This window comes from Eublepharis macularius, chromosome 4 (genome assembly GCF_028583425.1).
Source record: "Eublepharis macularius isolate TG4126 chromosome 4, MPM_Emac_v1.0, whole genome shotgun sequence".
Taxonomy (NCBI): domain Eukaryota; kingdom Metazoa; phylum Chordata; class Lepidosauria; order Squamata; family Eublepharidae; genus Eublepharis; species Eublepharis macularius.
Window position 1 is genome coordinate 35,346,595 of NC_072793.1, and position 18,802 is coordinate 35,365,396.

The window sequence follows — 18,802 nt, forward strand, 5'->3', positions numbered from 1 at the left end:
AGAACTAAAATGGCCGGGGGGGGGGGGGGGAAGCGTGATCTCATTATGGAAGAGAGAGCTTAAAGACATTACAGATGAATCTTCCTCAAAAGTGTATGGACAGAAGTTCCTGCAACCCTTTAGAAATCTTGCCAGTTCTTCAAAGAAATTTACTAAAGAATATAATTGCAACAAGAATTAATTAGATTAATTTTTCTGTTTTCTGAAGATGAACATACAAGTCTTTGATATCTGCATTATTTGCTATGATTTGCAATTTTTAATGCCACATTGATTTATATGGTGGTGGAGTGCCATCAAGTCATAGTTGACTTATGGCAACCCCGGTGGGATTTTCATTGCAAGAGACTAACAGACGTGGTTTGCCATTGCCTTCCTCTGCAACCCTGGTCTTAACTGGAGATCTCCCATCTAATTACTAACCAAGGCTGAACTTGGTTAGCTTCTGAGATCTGATGAAATTGGGCTCACCCGGGCTGTCCTGGTCAGGACACATTGACCTATACATAGAGAAATAATTTTCACATCTAAAGCAGAGGTGAAAAAATGAATGAAGCTTGTCCCTTAACACCCTTGTAAAATGAAATCTTGCTTCCCCCCTACCCCCAGCCACATCTTAATATGCATAAACTTCATGGGCAATATACAGCAAAATTTTATCATGTTCTATTCCATTGCTTCCAATAGTATTTTAACTGGCTTTTGCTGGATTTGGCCCGGTGTCTTTAGGCCTTCAAACATAGGCACCGTCAGTGTAGGACATTTCCTGATGATTCCTCACTCTCATGTCTAAATAAGAAATGAAATATTTTGCATTGTGTTTTTCACTGCCTTAATGTAATAAAAGGCTGTAGGAGAAGACAGCGTATGCTGACATCAGCTTTGAGAGTCTGGCTATTCTGTAGAATGGTTTGTGTGGCTCCTATTTATTGAGTAGGTTTGCCACTTTTCTACAGGAAAAAAAATCTTTGGTGTAAAAGTGCTTTGTTGTTTGACACTGAAGTTCACCTAATGGAAATTCTAGCTGTATGCCAAAGTACCTGAATGTTACAGTTTATTACCTGTATCTGGCCACGCTATTGAAGAGTGACAACAGTTCTCATCCAGCCCTATTGGAGCGAGAAATCCTACAGAGAAACTGCAGGGCAGTCTTAAATGAAAGTAATGCAGGTGTGAACTAGGATGGGGTAAACGAAGGCAAGTTAGCAAAAGGCTTTTTCTTCCCCCTTAGTTGTAACTGAGTCCCAAGAAAACTATTAAAAGTGAGAGTTTGGTAAGGCAAATGAATGGTAGACTGAAATAGGGAAAAAATATGACTCTCTGTAGACAGACCATAGTGTTTTTAATAGATAGCTTGGGGATGTATTCCTGTCTGTATGTTCCGCCTTGAAAAACGTTCTGCTGGTTGTCATGTGGGAGCATGTTGCTAAAAATAGCCACAGAAGCCCAGAGTAGCCATATGCCTCTCTGCATGACAAGAAACCCCCAGCAGAGAGAAAATGCCTATAGCAACATGTGTGCAGACACCCTTGGTCTCCTGAGAATCCCAGCTTTAATGTTAAAATGTAAGTCATTTTACAAGCCTCAAGGTTGCAGAGATAAAAGTTTGAATGTATGATGGGAAAATGCCAATGAAAAGGAGGACACAGAAACCAGAATCCCCAATTCATTACTTTCAACTTCCTCAATTTCTAAATCTCTATATACAGGGGTTGTTTTTTTCCTCCTTCTCCCTAGGGGCTCATTCAAGCTTTTCATATGAAGGCAACAATGTCTCTGAATAAGAAAATTGTCAAATAATGTGGGTAACATATTCACAAACTGTAATCTGACATCTGGCGTATTCATGAAAATTATATGCAAATTGTTAATTAGAGCCTGCTAATATATGCAAATTAGGTGAGGCTATCTGACTCATGTGACAGTTAGAATGAAGCTTTCTATGCTGGAAGAAGTTCTCCACTGCTGGCTAGCAGCAAAACTTTCTGCCAACAACTAAATACGAAACTGAAGGGCAAAAGAGAAGCTCGGTGGACCCTTAGCTTCTTGTGCTCATGAGCAACAGTAAATTTGTCCCCTAGAGCAAGTGGAATGGTCAACTATCAAGGACACTCTTGCAGGACCTGCAAGTTGTGTTCAACCTGAAGGAAGGAGGTAGTATGAAAGCCTGTAATTATGAAGGATCATTGAAATCTCTCTATTTGCTTTCTTCAGCTCTTCATTGGTTTTGGTTTCCCTTATGAAGGACCTGCCCCTTTGGAAGCAATCGCAAATGGGTGTATTTTCCTGCAGTCCCGTTTCAATCCCCCCCACAGTTCACTCAATCACGAATTTTTCAGAGGGAAACCCACGTCCAGAGAGGTAAGTCTGATTTGCAATTGTGCAATCAAGGTTTCAGAAATGGACCCGAGTATCATTTGTTCACGTGTAAGGTTGTATTCCATCAGTCCATTTTGAAAATGATCTCAGAAGGTTCAGATCTCAGCATAGTCATGTAAGTTCTGGATGGCTAGAGCAGGCAAATTGTTATTTCTAAGGCTTAGTTCCCTGTTTATAAAAACAGTAAAAATAATATGAAAAGCAAGGTTGTGTGGATGAATGTCTAGCTAAATGAATGTCTAGCTAGAAAGAATGTCTAGCTAAATGAAGATTGCTTCATGTTTTGCTTTCTCCATAATAATCAGCAAAATTATGTACTTTGTAATATGCATAGATTCATGGAGATGAGCCACATGTCTATGGTATGGGAAACTGGTTTGGTCCAAAGTTCATGTCTGAACTGGAGTATTTCATCCATAATTTCAAAATTCTTTACTGGCTCCTTTTCTTTGTGAAATACTGTAACGTAGAATTTCCTTTTCTTCCATGCTGCCATTTCTGGTCCGAATTCAGTTCTTAGTGTTTTCTGAAAAACCAGTTCACAGTACCCCTTAAGGAAATGTTTAGTAATATTCCTTTCTGTATTTTTAGGTATCCTCCCAGCATCCGTACGCACAAGATTTCATAGGGAAACCCCATGTATGGACAGTAGACTATAATAATTCAGAGGAGTTTGAAGCTGCTATCAAAGCCATCATGAGAACCAAGGTAATTGCTTGTCAAACCTACTAAAACATTCTTTGTCGTGGAAACTGAACCTGTGTTTCTGTGTTTTGTAAAACACTCTAGGGAGTGCGTTCAGCAGGATCGTGCCAGGTTGGGAAAGAGTGTGGGTTTGCAATGCATGGAGGAAAAATGTAGAAAAACATGATTCATTGCAGGCCCACCCCCGGCCACCTGCAATCACAGAAAACGATAGGACATGTGGCCAAACCATCTGGATTAAAAGGTGTTACTAACTGAGTTTGGGAGGGAAATTTGGAAATGAAGTCAGTGTTGTCATTTTGAACATTTTAAAAATTTTTCCTCTATTTTCATGTTTTAAAAGGTAACTGTTATTTATTTTTATTTATTTAATTCAATTTATATTCCACCCTCCCTGCATCAGCAGGCTCAGGGTGGATTACAATCGGTATAGTAATTTAAAATACATATAACTTTAAAATAAATAAAACCACATAAATATTTAAAACACACAGCAGCAGACTTCTCCAATAACCACCACCCAACCATCTTCCAAGTATTTAACAGGCTGGGGGGGAGCATGTTTTCCTCTAGTCGACCTGTGGGGAGGCCCAACCAGCATCAACCATACGCCTGGCGGAACAGCTCCATCTTGCAGGCCCGACGGAAGGATAACAAATCCGTCTGGGCCCTAGTCTCTTTAGACAGAGCATTCCACCAGGTTGGAGCCAGGACCAAAAAGGCCCTGGCCCTGGTCGACGCTAGGCGGGCCTCCCTGGGGCCAGGGACCATTAACAGCTGTTTGTCGCTGGATTGAAGCATCCTCTGGGGCTCATATAGGGAAAGGCGGTCCTCCAGATACACCGCTCTCAGTCCGCATAGGGCTTTATAAGTTAATACCAAAACCTTGAATCTGAACCGGTACTCCACCGGTAACCAATGCAGCTAGCGCAATACCGGTGTAACGTGTGCATTAGAAGGCACTCCGTTGATGACACGCACTGCCGCATTTTGGACCAGTTGTAACCACCGGATCAAGTTCAAGGGAAACCCTACATAGAGCACATTACAGTAGTCTAACCTAGAGGTGACCATTGCCTGGGCCACTGTAGTTAAGTCACGGGCATTATGATTTGCTGTTTTTTAATTCAGTTCCTCCTTACAGTACCTTAAACATAGACCTCAGGAGGGCCCTGGTCACAACCAACACTCTTTTTATTTCCACTCACAAAGAGCTTTAGGTGTTCTCTACTTTACCCAGGTTTTACCTTGAGACCGTCTTCCCTTTTGTGCTTGTGTGACTTTTATTTGCCCCACCAGCCAGGTGAGCAGGGCTGGGGAATGGCAGGCACAGGCGGAGGATCCTCAGCTGGGGAGCTGGCAAGCCTACTCTTCCTTTAATTCTCTGACTGAAAACTGCAGCACACTTCACTCTCTAGGATACAGCTACCATCCAATCACAGTACATTCGCTCACCCAACTATCCCCTCTCTTTCTTTCCTCAGAGGCCTACATTTATTAGAAGTGTGCAACAAAAAAAAGATTCGGGTTTCCCGCTTTGGAATTTCCAAAGTGGGGAAAAGAGATGGAAATAAACAATTTCTGAAGTGGCAAGCTGCTTCGGAAATCGCTTATTGACCTGCTCTGGTATGCTCTGTAAAGATTCGGAGAAAATTGACAAACTTCCCCCCCACCCCCACCGCCGCTTATTTCACCCAATGGGAAGGGGATGAAGGGGTTCCCTCCACCCCCTCCCATCTGGTGAAAGAGAGGAGGAGAGTCCCTCCTCCCCCTCCCATTAGGTGAAATAAGTGGAGCAGTGGGAAGTTTACCCTGTGCTGCTTGCAAGCGGCGTGGAAAGGAGCGCTTTTAACTTTAAATCCTATGCTCTTGCTTCAGCTGAAGGGTGGAGGTGGAGGCTCCTCTGCCAGTCAGCTGAAGCAAGGGCACGGGGTTTAAGCTTAAAGGTGGCCTGGAAAAGGACACTTTAAGCTTAAACCCCATGCCCTTGCTTCAGCTGACTGGCAGGGGAGCCTCCTCTTCCACCTGTCAGCTGGCAGCGAGGGGGTTTGAAAGTGCTCGAAGCTTTCTGAAGTGATCCAAATTGCTTTGGAAAGCTTTGATTTGAGATTCTTGAATCAGGCCAGCAATGCTGGGCCTGCTTCAGGAATCCCTAATCATTCTGAATTGGGCCCGATTCGGGTTTTTTTCCTGAAGTGGACTCCCGAAGCACACACCCCTAACATTTATACTCACAGTAACAAATATTAAAAACTCCATTTTAGCAAGCCAGGGGGGAAAAATCTTAATTAAATAAATTACATGTAAAACATTACAGTAACTAGCCTTCTTTTTTCAACTTCTAATATTCAGAATTTCAGACCTTAGGAGCCTGCCACTAAAGTGATGCTGAGCTGAGTGTTTAAGGGCTGCTTCCAATATTATTAAGATTTATGTCAACATCACCACAGAAAGGCATGCATACAACTCTTTTACTGCAGATATTCTCATTTGAAAAGGCAGCTGCTGGCTTTTCAGCTATTAGAGTTTTGTTAAACACACATCTTTGCACTAAAAAACTTGCATGGTAAGTTTTAAAAAATCAACTAAATAACCTTTCTTAAGTGACTTCTGCAAATAGTTTAAGAGCCAGCCAAAACATTGTGATAAATATTCATTGTGTGCTAAAACTGGCCAGCAAGTATCTTGTTCTGCCCTCCCCTTCTGCTGCAACAAACAGAATTTACTTGTATCGTAACATCACAACTCCTTCATTTTCCTAACTCTACCCACAACATTGTTGGTGGGGGAAAGATGATACCATGACACAAGATCAATTCTATGAGATGTTGCAGAGGAAGAACCAGATGTTTTGTGACTGTTACCATTAAGAGTAGCGTGCTTTTGTGTGACATCTAAAATATCAGACTTGCACATTCAAAAAACCTTATATCAGCCACAATACTCAATGGTAATATGTTCTCAGAAAAAAATCGCTTTCCGTGTCTGGGCAATTTTTCAAAGATTGCACTGCAGAGCCTCTTCTATATCTGGAGATATTAGCTTTGCCCACCTGCTGTTCCTCCCATGCAAGTGCTTTAAACGCTTCAGATAATTTGTCTTCTTTAATTTAATTATTCATCATTGGTATTATTAGTATTTGTATTAAGCCGTTCAGCAGCAATAGGAAGACCCTCAAGTGTCCCCTTTTAAATATGAACATTACCAAAAAAGGTGGGGGGAGAAAAGGTCTTTCTGAAAAATGCGGTACCTGCTGTGTGATGCGGTTTCTCGAAGATGTATCTGTCATGAATATTTACCTCCCCAGAGGCAGAAGCCTTTCAAGTTGTCCAGATCATTAAAGTCAATTCTCCTGGAGGGGGAAAATGTGCTGATTTCCATTTTGCTCACAATTTCCTTTGTGTGGGAGATGGGCGTCCCTGTTGTTACAAAGATGATATACTGCAAAATAGCATTCCTCTTAATACCCAGATCTGATTCAAAAGGTTGGAAGGAGTCCAGGGATTCAGCTCAACTGAGTAGTTATTAAAAGAGACAGCCTGGGGGCTACTAAGGCCTTTTTCATGTGCAATGTTCTGGCAACTCCCAGCTTACCTCTGATTGAATATTTTGCAGAATGTCATAGCCAGTCCCATATTCCTGGCAAGGATGCCTATATGATGCATGTGCTTGCAAAGACATGTTTCTCACATTCTCACATTATATTTTGGGTGAGCATGGAAAATCCGGTTGACATCTGGTCTGGAAGAAATTGTCCAGCTCCTTTAATAGAGACTGAATGTGTAGGAATGGGCAGCTGAAACATTTTATGGCATGAAGTTAAACAACACCCCATTAAGCTTCTATTAAAAGAACAGAACACTTTTTTTCTCCAGGTAATTGGCAACCATAATATGTTATGTGTAATATAATGTACACAGTGTTCCTGAGTATTTTAGAATATACAGCATGTGGAGTGAGTTACATTGATCTCTTCTACTCCATACGCTGCAATCACTTATTTGTAAAGGTTGTTTCTTTCCCCACAATTGGGATACTCTGGCAATAGATGATGGACTGTTTTGAATAGAGCACAGCGGTGCTAATCACTCAAGTAGTAACACTTTGTACACATTTCAAGAGAACAACTCATACTCTGCCTCAAGTGAGGGTGGAAATCATTGGACTACAATTGTGATTTGCACATAAAATGGATATACCATATGTTTTTGTCCTCAAGAATGACAAGTAAAAATGCAGGTGCTTTGGACACATAGTCTGTGTGTGTGTGTGCATGTGTGTGCGCACACGCTTGATTGATTGATTAATTGAGTGATTGATTGATAGGCTGACTTTCTTGTTGATACTCCAGGAAGAAGCAACACAAACAAAACAGACAGCAAATAATGTGATAAAACATACAATAAAATGCATCAACAAATACTACAGTAAAACTGGCTTACAAATGTAGAGAATGATGCAATAAAACAGTATAAAACATATAGTAAATGAGATGGCTAAAAAAACTGCCTCTACCTTTTCACAGACATTAAAGTTATGCTGTGACTACAGTTGCCCACTCTAGGTTGGAGAAATTCCTGGAGATTTGGGGATGGAAGGTGGGTTTAGGGAGGAAAGGGACCTTACCAGGGTATAATGTCATAGAGACCACGCCTCCACAGTATGCATTTTCTCCAGGGGAACTGATCTTCATAGTCTAGAGATCAGTTGTCATTCTGGGAGATCTCTAGACTCCATCTGGAGGTTGGCAACTCTTTGGCTTGAATAGAGGCTTCATGTTTGGAAATAAACAACTAAAGCTTTTCATAGCATGAAGGTAAATAATAGCACCTGGTAAATAACAGCCCATTAGGCCTCTATAAAAAGGACAGCACATTTTTTTCTTCTTCTAGGCAGCTGTCAACCATAACTGTGAGGGAACTGAGAAAGCCATGTAGCCAAGGATAGAGAAACTGGCTCTATTTTAGAAGTTTCCATTTTAGCAGAATCCAGACTGAAAAGAAACAATATCTTGCTATAATGGCTACTGTAATGGCTTGGAGGAAAAGGCCAGTATTTCTGTTACACATGGAATAGGGTTGCCTAGCAACCAACAGGAAACCAGGAGGTGGGGACAAGGGAGTGTCACTGGCAATGGCATGTTACTTCTAGAGATACAATGCAAAGAAAGAGGCACCTTCAACACTCAAAGTAGTGCAACAGCAAATGGAAAACACCGTACGTGGAGGAAAATAGTAAACAATAGTGACTCAAATTAGTAAGCCCAACTGTATTCAAAGCAAAGTCAAAATAATCTACCAAAGACCTACTAAGCAATGAAAACAAGGCACCCACAATCCAAATATTAAACAGTGAAAGACATCCTGAATGTTATAATTCATAAACCGCTGTAGTACACTGGTAGAATGTGTAGTCCAGTCAAAAAGTCAATGATCCGTAAGTCCAAACAGGTAAGTGAATAAGGTATGCTGAGACCAAATTAATGATCCACCGCCTTTTTGCTTTAATTGGTTACATTGCCGCACACTGTTGCGTGATTGACTGTCTATTTGTATGATGCAGGAGAGGTGTATATTCCACCCCTGAGGAAGTGATTGGACAAAACAACAGGCTAACAGCTGACCCTGGCTGTTGGGCAGCTTGCTGCGTCTTCTGGATGCGCTACTTCTAGAGATAGCCTGGAAGTAATGTCATGTCTCTCTAGGAATTGCTGGAAACTTTTGTAAAACCATAGAGTTTCTGTGAATTCCTAGAGAAGACTGACATCACTTCTGGGTTTTTCCTGGAAGTAATATTATACCATCAGCCCAATTATCATTTTTTTTATTTTTCTCCTTCTGGTGCTCTAAGCAGTGATGAAAAGCAGGAGCCTGAGGTGGAAGATTCCTCACCCATGGTGAGGGCTTGCCAGACCTACAGAGGGAGTAATCCCAAGCAGGTCTACTCAGAAGTGTTTCACTGTATTCAAAGGGGGCTTACTCCCAAGAAAATGTTCTTAATATTGCAGCCAGAGGAAGTGATGTCTCTCGGCCCTTGCTCCAAAGCTACTTAAGACTTGAGTTCAGAGCACAGTTATTGGGAAACGGTGGAAGACCTAAGAAAAATCTGATTGGGAGGGGGGAATCAGGTCTCCCGCTTCAGCGGAATTCCTTCCGTTAGTTTCAGAAAGGGCAATCAGCGGCTTTTTTTCTTTAAGAAGCATTCAGTTGACTCAGCAGTTTTCAAAGAAAAACAAAGCAGCAGCAGTGAAACCTTGCTCCCTCCCATGGGACAAGAACACACTTCAAATGGAGGATGATGTCACACAGCACATTTTTCCAGCCATGCATATTGTTCTTTAATTTATCCCCATTGAAAATCTAGAGCAAACGCTCAGGATTTGCCTTTAGCTGCAAGAATTAGTGCAGCACCGATGCCACAGGCAGAAAGGAAGGGGTGATCGTGGGAATGGGGGAGCAGAGATAATTTGAGCTTGTCCTAGGTATGAAGGATAGTTCTTTCACATTGATCCTTAATTTAAAATTAAAATCCACAAAGAATGTATGATGCCCCAAGTGCAATTGCAGTTTGCAGTAAAATGAGAGAATTGTTGGCTTTCACTCGTTGTACTAAGAAACATCTTTGTGGGTTAATCTCTCAATGCATTTGAGCGCCTTTTGAAAAGACATTCCATAAACTACCTGGAAACAGGTGCAGAATGCAAAATAATTCTCAGTCACTTCAGTTTTTTTCTCCCAAGGACTGGGATATTAGAGATGCTGTCAAGGCAATTAGGCTTTAAAATTGACCTGTCTTAAAAGCATAAAAGCCTTATTATGGGGTAGTGTTGTTGGATTCCCCTGATATTTTGTCTTTAAAATACTGTTCTTCCACAGCAGGAAATTAAAAAACTAACTTCAGTAAGCGTGAGGAAGGGTAGTTTAGAGCTGATGCTTTTCAACTTGAAGGCTGCCTTCTTGCAGATTTTTTCCCTAACTCTGAACTCCAGTGGAAATACTTGAATTTGTAAATGATATAGTAGATTCCCTATTAACTGAACTTTGAAATGTGCTGGCTTCATTTCTGAGTGCAACACACTCCAGATCTACCCCCTGGGTGGATCTACCCCTGTTTCAAGCAAAGCGAGATATAGATCTTTTTCTAGTGGTAGCCTAACCCCTGCCCTTCTGTTTTCCATGAACTGGTAGATCCACCTAGGGGGTGCCAAGATCTACCATGGGTTGTGGGGCAAAGATTCTTTCTCCCTTCAGCCCATCTGAACCCAACCCAATCATATAAAAATAAATTACATCGAGCTTTTGTCTTCCAAATTACAGGCACTTTATCATGGCTGATGTGGCAAAACTAATGTATAAATGGCATCTTTTCACACTTATTTTGAATAACATCCAAACACGACCACTGAGTCTTCTTCATAGCTATATTTGGAGGAACATATTTTTTAACAAATCTATTTTCTGCAAATAACTTCTAGGAAGCTTTTTAGTGAATGGTAGTACCAGGAATAAAGATGAGGGGAGGTTTGATTAAGTGAGGTTCTCTGTGGCCTTTTTGCCTTCCTTACAAAAACATATAGGGTTCCCAGTCCCCTGGTGTGAATGGAGGATCACTTAATTTTTTTTAAAGGCTGTTGGGCCTATGGCATTATGTTACTTCTGGGGGGAACCTGGAAGTGACATCATGCCTCTCTAAGAATCACCAGAAATTCTATGATTAATTCTAAAGTTTCTAATGATTCCTACAAAGGACTGATGTCACTTCCAGGTTTTCCTTAGAAGTGGTATCTGTCCTCTCTATAAATCACTGAAAACTATTGTTTCTGGTGATATCTACAGAGGTATGATGTCACTTCCAGGGTTTTCCTGGAAATGAAGTTATGCCATTGCCAATGGTCACCTCCTCCAGGTCCCACCATCCCGGTAACCAGCTGGTGGCCAGACTGAGCCCGGGAAACTTATACATTTTAATTAATTTAATTTATTTATTTAAAACATTTATTAACTGCCTTTACACCAAAACTTATGGCAGAACTTATGGCAGCTTACAACATCATATAAATTTAAATATAAATATAAATACACAAAACAACTTTTAAAGACACAAATTAAAGAACACAATTAAAATACTTTAAGAAATAGTTAAGCAAAAGCTGTCTAAATAAAACAGTCTTCAGCTGCCTCCTAAAGATACAAAGTGAGGAGGTGTCATGTCTGCACCCATCCATGCTATTTATGTGTTCTCTGATGTTCTGATCTCATGCCATGTTAATACTGTATTGCATTCCTTTAATAAGTTCATACCCAAGTTAGCCTGTCTAAAACCAAAAGTGCCTTGCTTGGTAACACTTTTCACAGAGATATGTACTCAGCCTCTTATCTTTAAAAAGTATGTTGTCTGCTGACCTTGCAGCTGCAAAACAAGACTGTAACCATTTCACAGGGGAAAGGAAGAGACTTAAATTTCTTTGTACTCTTGCCTGGACAAAGCTATTGTGTTCTCATGCAACTTCTTAGGTTTTCGCGCCAAAATGCAAACTGCTCAAAGGGAGGGGGGAAATGATGCTCCCTATATCAATAGTGCTTTGGCCTGTATAATCATTCCTGCCAACTTTCCCATCTATGGATGTACCCTTGAACTTAATGGATCTCTAAATAAAAGTCATTCAACCAATGCACTGGAGTGCTTGCTGTGAGGGGCTTGGGGATCTATCTGCCATGGACTGCCGTCCCTAGAACTGACAGGAGGCCAGGTGCAGCTCCCTGGGGAAAGTGTTCTACAGTCATGCAAGAGCCACCAAAAAGGCCCTCTCCCATGTGTTCACTAACTAAACTTCTTTGGTTGATGAGACAGTCAAGAGGGCTTCTCCCTGCAATCCTAACTCCCAGGCAGGAATGTACAGGAGATGGCCCTTTAGATTCAGATAAAGCCATATACAGCTTTAAAGGATGACACCAAAACTTTGAATTGGGCTTGGGAGCAGATTGGTAACCAGTGTAGTTGCTGTCATATCAGGGTGTCATGTTCCCGATAGCTGGCTCCAACCAGCAGTCTAGCTGTAGCATGCTGCACCAGCTGCGTTTTCTGAACCATCTTCTAGAGTAGCCCCAGGCAGAGTGCATTGCAGTAGTCTAGTAGTCACTGTGGCTAGATCTGACTGAGCCAAAACAGGCACAGCTGATGCACCAGCCAAAGCTAGGCAAATTCACTCTAAGCCTCCATGGCCTCCTGACTTTGTAAGATGACCACTATGTAAAACAATGCTCCTAAGCTGCAAACCTGACTTTTCTGGGGGAGCATAACCCCATCCAAAACAGGAGAGATCTCACATTGCTGCTCAGCCTTTCTACTAACCCAGAGAACCTCTGCCTTGTCAAGGATTCAGCTTCAGCTTGTTCACACTCATCCAGCCCATTACTGATTCCAAGTACCAGTTCAGAACATCAACAGCATCCTTGGAATTAGATGGAGAAGAAGGATAGAGCTGGGAATCCTCCACTGCAGCCCAGATCTCCTGAGGACCTCTCCTAGTGGCTTCATGAATGTATGAAATAGCATGGGGGATAAAATCAAGCACTGTGGAACTCCATAGTTCAATGGCCCTGGGGTATGGCAAAAGTCCCCCAGAACATCTTCTGAGACTGGTCACTCAGATAGAACTTGAACCACCACAACATGGTGCCCCTTAGTTCTAGGGTCAAGAGATAACTCAGAAGGATACTATTGTCAATTACCACTGAGAGATCCAGCAAGACTAGCAGGGTCAAACTCCCCCTGTCTAGTTCTCGGTAAGGGTTATCATCCAAGGCGATCAATACAGTCTCTATTCCAAATCCCAGCCTGGTTGAAATGGGTCCAGAAAATTAGTCTTTCCAAGCACAGAGAAGCAACCACCTGCTCCAACACCTTGCTCAAGCATGGAAGATTGGAGACTGGCTGGAAGTTCTCACAGATTTTTTTTCCCAACACAGGTTGAATTACTACCTCCTTGATCACAGGTGGTATAATTCCTGCTCTCAAGATAGCATTTATCACTTTTTATGCCATTGCATTGCACCCTTAAAGCTGTTGCAACAACACAAAATGAAAACTATTTCCTGCAGGGTGAGAGACAGTCAGCTCAGCAGCAGCACAGGAGGAGGTGATGGGTGAGCCTACAATCATTTTTGCAGCCATTGGCTGGATCCAAGCAGAATGCTGAAACACCACATACAACACTTATCTTGACTTGTCCCTGGGCCATTTTAACTTCCCAATCTACCTCTGCTACTAGCTGATTATTGCCTAGTATTAAGGGTGGAAAACCACACATGGAGAATGGCAAAAATAGACAAAAATATGGTGATAAAACATCAAATGTAATAAATAAATGAGAATCTGACATCACCTATACATTAATCTCTATTAATATAGTATCACGTCTATATAACAATTGTAGGTTATTCCAAGCTAATCAAGATAAATATAAATCCAGCTTAAAGTTCAACAGGTGCGGTAGGAACTCCAGCCGGGAAAACATTCCAACAGGTAAGCCTCCGCAGTGAAAGATAAGGAAAATCAATGTGAATACTGTATTTTATGTCTTTTCTGATAACTCTTTGTCCTTTGTAGGTGGTACTAACAACGTTTTTTGACATCGCGACGTTGGTACCACCTACCAAAGACAGAATAACCTACGATTCCTAGCTTGGAATAACCTACGATTGTTATATAGACGCGATTTTTTCCCCCACCGTTAATACTAGCTTTAGCTATTTGGAGGAGCCTCTTTGTTAGTTATCAGCTGTTTATTGTCTGCCAGGAGCTTAATCACCCCACTTCCTATCTCATTTGTTCCAGCCAGGCAGAAGAATCAGGAACCTCATTGAACTTGCAGGTCCAATGTTTTTGGTTGCTTCAAAGGCTAGGGGGTTACATGGAACCTGAGGAGCACTGGTAGGCCTGATTTATGCCCTCACACATTTGGTTTGGCCGCCCACTGCAAGCTGTTCCTCAAAATAATTATAATAGCAGGTCAGACTTTCAGCTTGTGACACTCAGCACCTTGCACTCCGATGATATGAAGGTACAGAACAATTGCATGAAACCCACAGTGCATGAGAAACAAAAAAGACAAATTACAGCCCACAGGAAAAGGTGACACTGTTAGCATTGTCCCAGTGATGAATTACAGCTGTTACCGAGAGGTCAAAAGCAACAGGCGGAGTGGGGGGAGGCTTTCTTTCTGAGGTCATTTACTTGAACTTCAGCATTTACGTTTTCAAAAACAATTCCTACACAAGCAATTTAATACAGCCAATATTCTGGTGTAGCGAAGGGAGAAGGCTTCATTATATTAAAGTCAAACGTATGGGAATATAATGGGAAATTATATATTTCAGGCCATGCTTGGGAGAGTAGCATGTTAAGCATTGCTGTGAAAATAGATGGTTAAAATATCCCCAGGCTGCTGTTACACACTGTTAGACAATTGCATTATTTTCTATTTATTTGGCTGATAACATTTAGGTTGGCCTTTTTTTCCTCCCATAATTTTGTTTGATAAAAATTCATTATTCGTCTTGGGGTTGTGATTCCTATTGGAAACTCAGGCTCCTATGGAGAAATCACATTTTTGGAATATGTGACTGAGCTGTGAGTACGTTTGTTCCATATCCCTTTTTAAAAATAGACTGTATAGGGCGTTATATTTTTACCATTGCTTTAAGGCCAATTCCTAGCGAATCTCTTGCCAAAAGAAACTTAAGTTACATGACTGGGAATGGGGAAGTAACCTGGGTCCAGTGGTTGAGGAGACCTCTTATTAGTTGATGTTCTACATACAACCAAAGTAATTGTGTCAAGAGACTACAAATGAGTTCTCCTGAAGGTTTTACATAGAGGTTGAATAACGTGGGGGATAAGATTCTGCCCTGTAGAACCTTGCAAGATAATTCCCACTCTGGAGATAACTCGTCTCCAACAGCGACTTTTTGAATCTGTTCCATGAGAAACAACTTAAATCAGTCCAAGGCACATCCCTCATTACCCACTTTTGCCCCAGCACCTCAGCAAGATGGCATGGTCTACTGTATCAAAGGCTGCAAATAGATTCAGGAGGAGCAACAAAGAAGCATGGCCTTTAATAACATTAACATTCGATTTATATACCGCCCTTCAGGACAATTTAATGCCCACTCAGAGCGGTTTACAAAGTATGTCATTATTATCCCCACAACAAAACACCCTGTTAGGTGGGTGGGGCTGAGAGAGCTCCAGAGAACTGTGACCAGCCCAAGGTCACCCAGCTGGCTTCAAGTGGAGGAGTGGGGAATCAAACCCAGCTCTCCATATTAGAGTCCCACGCTCTTAACCACTACACCAAACTGGCTTTGTCTACATTCAGGTGGAGATCATCTAAAGCCACCAGAGCGCTGTCTGTTCCTGGCCTAAATCTAGATTGAAAAGGTTTCAAAGCACAAAGAGTTATCCAAGGAGGCCAGAAGTTGGTCAGCTGCTGCTCTCTCAACCGCTTTGCCCAGAAAGGGCAGATTGGAGACTGGATAATAACTGGCCACATCTTTTTTGTCTAGAGATATCTTTAAATTAACAAATGGAAAACGGCCTGTTTGAGTGGCCAAGGGAAGGTGCGCTGAGTTAGTAACATATTTATGATAGACCTCAAGGGTCCATTTATGTGTCCTTGCATAATTTTAACAGCCAAGATCATCAAGGAGCCAGTGCACAAGTAGTAGTCTACACAGAAGTTAGGGCCCTGTCAACATCCGTCATGTTTCTTTGTGCAGGTTCTTGCACTCGATGCGGTTAATAGTTTCATAAGGTCCAAATGCTGCTTTGATGGCATTGGTGCCAAATCAAATGCATCCCGAGAAGTGTCTTTGGATATTCTTGATTTCTCTTTTTCCTCCTTAACCACCTTTCACCCACTTGTCGTCTATAACTAGGCAAACCCGCATCTCATACCAAGCAGAGTTAGGCAAAGCTTGTTATTTCTTAGCCTCTTATGCGGACTGTCAGCATTACATATGCTGGTGATTTTTGATGCCTTCTGTTAGTAGATTGCCATCTGTTCCCTTGCTGGCACCAAAGTAAGAAGCAAGTCTTTATTTGAGGAGAAATGGATCCCCCCTCCTTCCAAATCTCCTCTGTCGGTTTTGAATAGATCATCCCACACCTTTGGTCCACCGTCTTTCCTAGTTACCTTGTCTCTTCTGCATTTTCCCTTTAATTGCAACGCTCATCCTCCGTGCTATTTCTGGTGACCCATCTGCTATCCACGGCCCCTTGAGCATCTCTTGCGTAATCTCATTCTTTCTTTGTTTTCTTCCTTCTGTTATTAAATTTAAATTGTGCAGTCAAGGCCACAGTGAAGTGCCAATTTCTCCAAAATAATTGTTTAATTAAAATCTGACACATCCTACCTCCTATTGGTTGTTCCAGTTTTTAGATCCTTCCAGAACATCATCCATCACAAAAGTGACAGTCTCTCCCTCTGTGAGAGAAAGAAGATATGGACGGGCTCAGTTTGAAGCCAAATTCTCTCTTACATTATGCCCAAGTAGACCTGCTGATCTTAGACAGACTGCCAAAATGTAATTCAGTGGAAGATTAGCTCTGACATTTCCAGGTTCTGGCCTTGGACCTGGAGGAAGCCAAAACATAATTGAGAGGTGAACTCGTATGTCAAAGCCAAACCTGTTTACTAATTCTAATTTGTTGAGCTCTGTAACTACGGAATGACTCTTCAAGTATTAGAATCCCTAAGGTGACTGAAATAAAATCTTTGAGGTAATGAAAAGTGGCTACGTGTAATGACTATAATTACTGAATGATAGCCCGGTTGTTTTAAACCTTTGCCACATGAAAGCTCTTGTATGAAGCGCTTTCTTGTCTCCTTCAAGCAGTACCCGTCAGTAGGTAGGGAGTTTACTCATCCTGATGCTGTCGTGATCATTGCTATAGGAACTGGTCCTGTGAATAAAATTTACCCTGAAAAAAGGGTAACAGTAGCAGTTGTGCAGTTTTGGGTCGTGAGCAAGACCAATGCTGACTCCACCCTGCTCCAGAGTAGTCATTTATGATCGATTTGTTTCTAACTTCAAGAAACCCAGTCATCTTTACAATACTTATATTGTTCCATCATGGGACCCAAGGCAGCTTAAATGAGATCTCCATCCAAGCACTCACTAGACCCGAAGCAGCTTAGTTTCAACATGGGTGTTTATTGTAGCATGCATCCTTCGCATCCTAGAATCATATTAAGATAATACATCTTAATATAATGGCTTGTTATCTCCCTCCTTGGGGATTTCAAAAGGGTCCAATGTCACCCCAAGAACTCTGAAATATGGTGTGTGGGCTCCTTGTTGCCCTGATCCGGATAGCTCAGACAAGCCCAATCTTGTGAGATCTGGAACTCTAAGCAAGGTCAGTCAGACCTCCAAAGAATACCAGGGTCACTACACAGAGGCATGCAATGGCAAACCACCTCTATTAGTCTCTTGCCTTTAAAACCCCAGCAGTGGTCACCATAAGTTAGCTATGACTTAACAGCAGTTTCCATCACTGCTACCACTCTTCTTGTTGCTCTGCTGCTTTCATGGGGCATTTGTTCCTTTGCTGACTGAGGTCCCAACTTCCATCGATGCAGGATATCTATGATCCAGATCTCCAGTAGGATTTTTAAATGTAAATGAAAGCACCTGTTGGTCTGGTGGTGGTGGAATTCAGGTGGGAACCTCTATGTTCTCCCAGCATGGCAAATAACTCCAGGGGATAATTTTCATTGCAGAAACAGCACAAAAAAAGGGGGTTAAATCCTCCCTTGCATATCACACATCCATCTGCAGCTGTTTTTGCCTTTTAAAAAAGGATTGTGATCACAGTTCTTCCATTGAACATGTAATTGGTTCCATAGGTTCCATCTGACACCAGTATTGTCCATTTTAATGTCCCCGCATCCTACCACGTCATTCTACTAGGTGTGTAGACATCTGGCTTAGAGTTTCCCTATGTGGTGCAGTGAATAGGAAGGCTCAAGAATAAAGGTCACTTGGTGGAATGGACACATCGGAATTTCCCAGTTTATCCTATCTTATAGAGTTGTTGTGAGTAGGGGTGTGCAAGCCAAAAATTTTCAGCTATAGCTGAAAGTAGAAAGCCAAAAGAAGATTCTCTATCGTTAAAGCCGAAAGCCGAAACAAGAATCTCTTTCAGCTTTCGGCTTTCGGGATTCTTTCGGCATTCTTTCGGCATTCTTTCGGCTTTTTTCTATGGGGAAATGCCTCCGTCTTCCAGGACGTCTGGGGGAGGCATTTTCCCACCGAATAAGCCCAAAATTGGTGGGGACCTTCCTCTAACCCTTCTCTAACAACCACCCAAGTTTCAGACAGATTGGACTTTGGGGGGCCATGTTATGGCCCCCCAAAGCAGGTCCCCCCATCCTCCCATAAGAAAGCGATGGAGCAGCATATTGTTAGCATGCTGCTGCTCATCTTTCTTCATTATTTCCTATGGGGAAAAAATGAAGAGGCAGGCTTCCTTTGCCAGGGGTGGCATTTTGCATGCAAAATGCCCCCTCACCCTCAGGGGCCCTTCTCCCACCCCTCCTCCCACCCCCCACCAAGGCTCAGCCTGCTCCCACTTGGGGGGGCCATTTCATGGCCTCCCCAAGTAGGTGCTCTAATCTCTACCACTGACAGCTGGGGGAGGCTTGTGTTGC

General features: G+C 42.1%; 1 protein-coding gene across 2 annotated transcripts in view; it reads left to right on the top strand.

Moving 5' to 3' along the window:
- MGAT5B (alpha-1,6-mannosylglycoprotein 6-beta-N-acetylglucosaminyltransferase B) overlaps positions 1-18,802 on the top strand; it is a 268,434-nt gene that overhangs the window by 229,977 nt on the left and 19,655 nt on the right. For both annotated transcript variants that reach the window (XM_054978295.1, XM_054978294.1), the window contains 2 exons: positions 2,215-2,361; positions 2,971-3,087. In XM_054978295.1, coding sequence (XP_054834270.1) covers positions 2,215-2,361; positions 2,971-3,087 — 264 coding nt within the window. The remainder of the gene's footprint in view (positions 1-2,214; positions 2,362-2,970; positions 3,088-18,802) is intronic.